At 58.7% G+C, this 2,876-nt stretch overlaps 2 protein-coding genes across 2 annotated transcripts in view; both read right to left on the minus strand.

Moving 5' to 3' along the window:
• Positions 1-2,876, minus strand: part of LOC113202712 (protein mono-ADP-ribosyltransferase PARP16) — a gene marked incomplete in the record, with an annotated part of 18,030 nt that overhangs the window by 370 nt on the left and 14,784 nt on the right.
• On the minus strand, positions 769-2,209 carry LOC113202714 (uncharacterized). Its single transcript, XM_026417088.2, has 2 exons — positions 1,835-2,209; positions 769-1,537 (listed from the first exon to the last, which is right to left on the minus strand). The coding sequence occupies exons 1-2, from the start codon at positions 1,851-1,853 to the stop codon at positions 810-812; spliced, it is 747 nt and encodes a 248-aa protein (XP_026272873.1). The 5' UTR covers positions 1,854-2,209; the 3' UTR covers positions 769-809.

The following is a 2,876-nucleotide window of genomic DNA, read 5'->3' on the forward strand; positions in this document are numbered from 1 at the left end:
AATGCTGTCTGTTGATCGTTACGTGAGCTTCACTGTACTGTAACTCTGTTTGATATTACAATAGGACTATAGTGCACTTCTCCCTAAGCTTAATGGCGACTGATGAGTCGAGAGACGAGCCGGGCCCTTCCCCATGCCTGCGGGCGGAGCGCTCCGCTGCTGGAGGGGCGGATTTCACAAGTAGTCTGAACATCCGGTCATTCCGCGCGAATATTTGAATATCGCTCTTTTTCCTCGCTATGATAGCGCGGCGGGCGTGTAGGCAGGCCCGCCCGCCGTGTATGTGGTACGCGGCTGCCTACCTGCCGGGCGCTCTCGTGTTTAGGGTTGGAAGCCCGGTAAAGTTTCCGGAAAATTTCCGGAAAATCTTTGGAAAAGCGGAAAATTTCTGGGGAAAAATGAAAAACTTCCCAGATTTAGGAAAGTTTTTCCTTATTTTCCGTGTATTTTCGGAAAGTTTTCGGAAATTTTCCGAAAAATTTGGGAAATTTCCAACCCGTGTTTGGCTCACTTGGCGTCGTGTCTCCTCACTCTCGCGCCGGGGCACGGTAGCGCCCCCTGCTCCTGGACGCATCTCCCTGCTTCGCATACCAATGAGAAGGGGGGGGGGGTCTTTAGAATGGTACGTCGCCTTTCTACTTCCGGTGTTGCTCGTGCTCATGGCACGCTGCTACGGGCTGGCCGTTTTAGTGCGCGGTTAAGTTATTGTAAGGGCAATGAGGAGGGTTTGATGGGGATCACATCGTCAATTTTTGGCATCAAAGCCGATTTTTTTCAATATTTTATTGATTTATGTTCGAGTTTACACGTCACGCGCTGTGCCTGCACTTGAAGACGGCGGACAGGTTGTACTCTTTCATCTCGTTGAAGAAGTCCATCTCCTCCTTGAGGATGGACAGGAAGAGCTCGACGGCGATGTGGAGCGGGCCGAGGCCGGCGCGCTGGGCCGGGGTCAGCCCTTTGAGGTAGCTGCGCGTGGCGCCCAGGACGTGGCACAGGTCGCTGAGGTGCTCGTCGAGCTCCAGGCCGCGCTCCTCGGCGTCCCGGCGCGCGAACCGCCGCTTCCTGGCCCGGGCCGCGTCGCAGGCCGGGAAGTCGAGGTCCTCCTGGACCATGAAGCGCCTCAGGCAGCCCATGAAGGCGCGGGCGGCGGACAGCAGCGGGCCGTGCGGGTGGCGGGCGAACACCTCCTCGCGGTAGCACTCGCGCAGGTGCACCAGCAGGCACCACAGGTCCAGCACGGCCAGGCGCAGCTGGAAGGCGGGCGCCGGCCCCGGACCCGCACCGGCCAGGGACGGCGCCATGGACAGCGGCGGGAAGACGACCGCGGGGCCGGTGGAGGTGGCCGAGGCCGTGACCTTGCCGGGGGCCGGGGCGGTGGAGGTCTCGGTGGTGGCCTCCGCCAGCTTGCCCGTGTCCGCGTCCACGGCCATGACGGTGGCTTTGGTGGTGTCGGACAACAGGGTCAGGACCGCGGACGGGTCGGGGCCGGCAGCGAAGGAGCCGTCGAAGGCTGAGTCTATGGAGACTGCCCTCACTGCAACAGACGAAGGGGGCTTGGTGATGTTTTTTTTTTTCAGGGACCATTCCATTGCATCCACACGCACACGGCATGGGTACCAAAGTAGTACACTATTACTGGCAAAACAGATGATCCCAGAAAGTGCGCCCGGCGTCATTCGCCGTTCGCAACCTGTCAAGTTTAGCCAAATAATGCACAGCTCTCATAGCGCCTGGTGGGTAGGCAACATCTCGCCTGCCGTGCACGCGTGTACAGCGGGGTGGCCTACCCCGAGTCTCGCAGGCGCCTAGGTCCTGTAATCTGCTGCCTCACCTGGCGTCACGCTGTCCATCCCTCGGTCTTCCTTCGGCGTTTCTGCGACGGTCGAGCGGTGGTCGTCTGCGGACGTGCGCTTCGCTGACGGGGTGCTCTCGGTAGCTGGACGGCAGAAGTGTTGCGCAGCCACTGGGCAGGCCAAAGAGGCCACCCGCGCATTTGAACGCGCCGGGCCCGGGGCCGGGCCGCCCCCAAGCGGGGAGGGTTGAAAGGAGACACCCGCGGCCCCCCGAGTCAGAGTCAGTCACCTGGGCGTATACCGCAATCGCGCGGAACTTGGCGACGTCGTCGATGCGAACGATGCAAACCGAGACCGCGTCGTCGTCGCTGCTTTGGCCTCGGCTCGGCTCCGACCTCCCCCGCAACAAGCGCACCATCTGGAGCGCAGCTCAGCACGGCGGGGAGCGGCGGCCGGGGTGTCCGGTGGCCCGGTGACGGCCGGGGGTCAGGACGGTGGTGTGGTGGCGGTGGCCGATGTGCTGACGATGAACTTCGCGGTCCGGCGATGCAGCAGACTGCAACGTTAGCAGGTTTCGCTTCTTTCTTCTACATATTTTTTTATTCCATCTGTCTTTGCAATGTACACTCTAAAAAATATGTCGTTGTGGAAAATTGAGAGCATTAATTTACATTTCTTTTCTGGCTCGTTTTTCAACAACACAGTCGTCACAACTGTGTCAATTCATATATTTTTTACATATATTTTACATACATGCACAAGTTTGCCAGAACCTATCCTTTCTTGTCCAGTGTAGAAAGGCTTTGCTCCTCTCCCTCCTCACCCATGTATGCACTTCCACAGCAGCAATAGCGAGACCTCCTCACCCCCGTTTAGCTACAAAGTGTTCACAAACTGCGGCTAAACTTGCCCTGGAAGATGCAGAGAGGTAGGAGGGGGGGGGGGTGAGTGTTCAGTTCACTCTCGTGTGGGACTATACTGCCTATGCCGCTGATACATATTTCTGTGGAATCTACCTTTTCTGACACCTAGGTGCGGCTCACTCACCGCCGTGTCGCCCACCGAGGGTACCCCCTTCCC

This window comes from Frankliniella occidentalis, unplaced genomic scaffold (assembly GCF_000697945.3).
Source record: "Frankliniella occidentalis isolate FOCC.00 unplaced genomic scaffold, Focc_3.1 Scaffold9, whole genome shotgun sequence".
Lineage (NCBI taxonomy): Eukaryota > Metazoa > Arthropoda > Insecta > Thysanoptera > Thripidae > Frankliniella > Frankliniella occidentalis.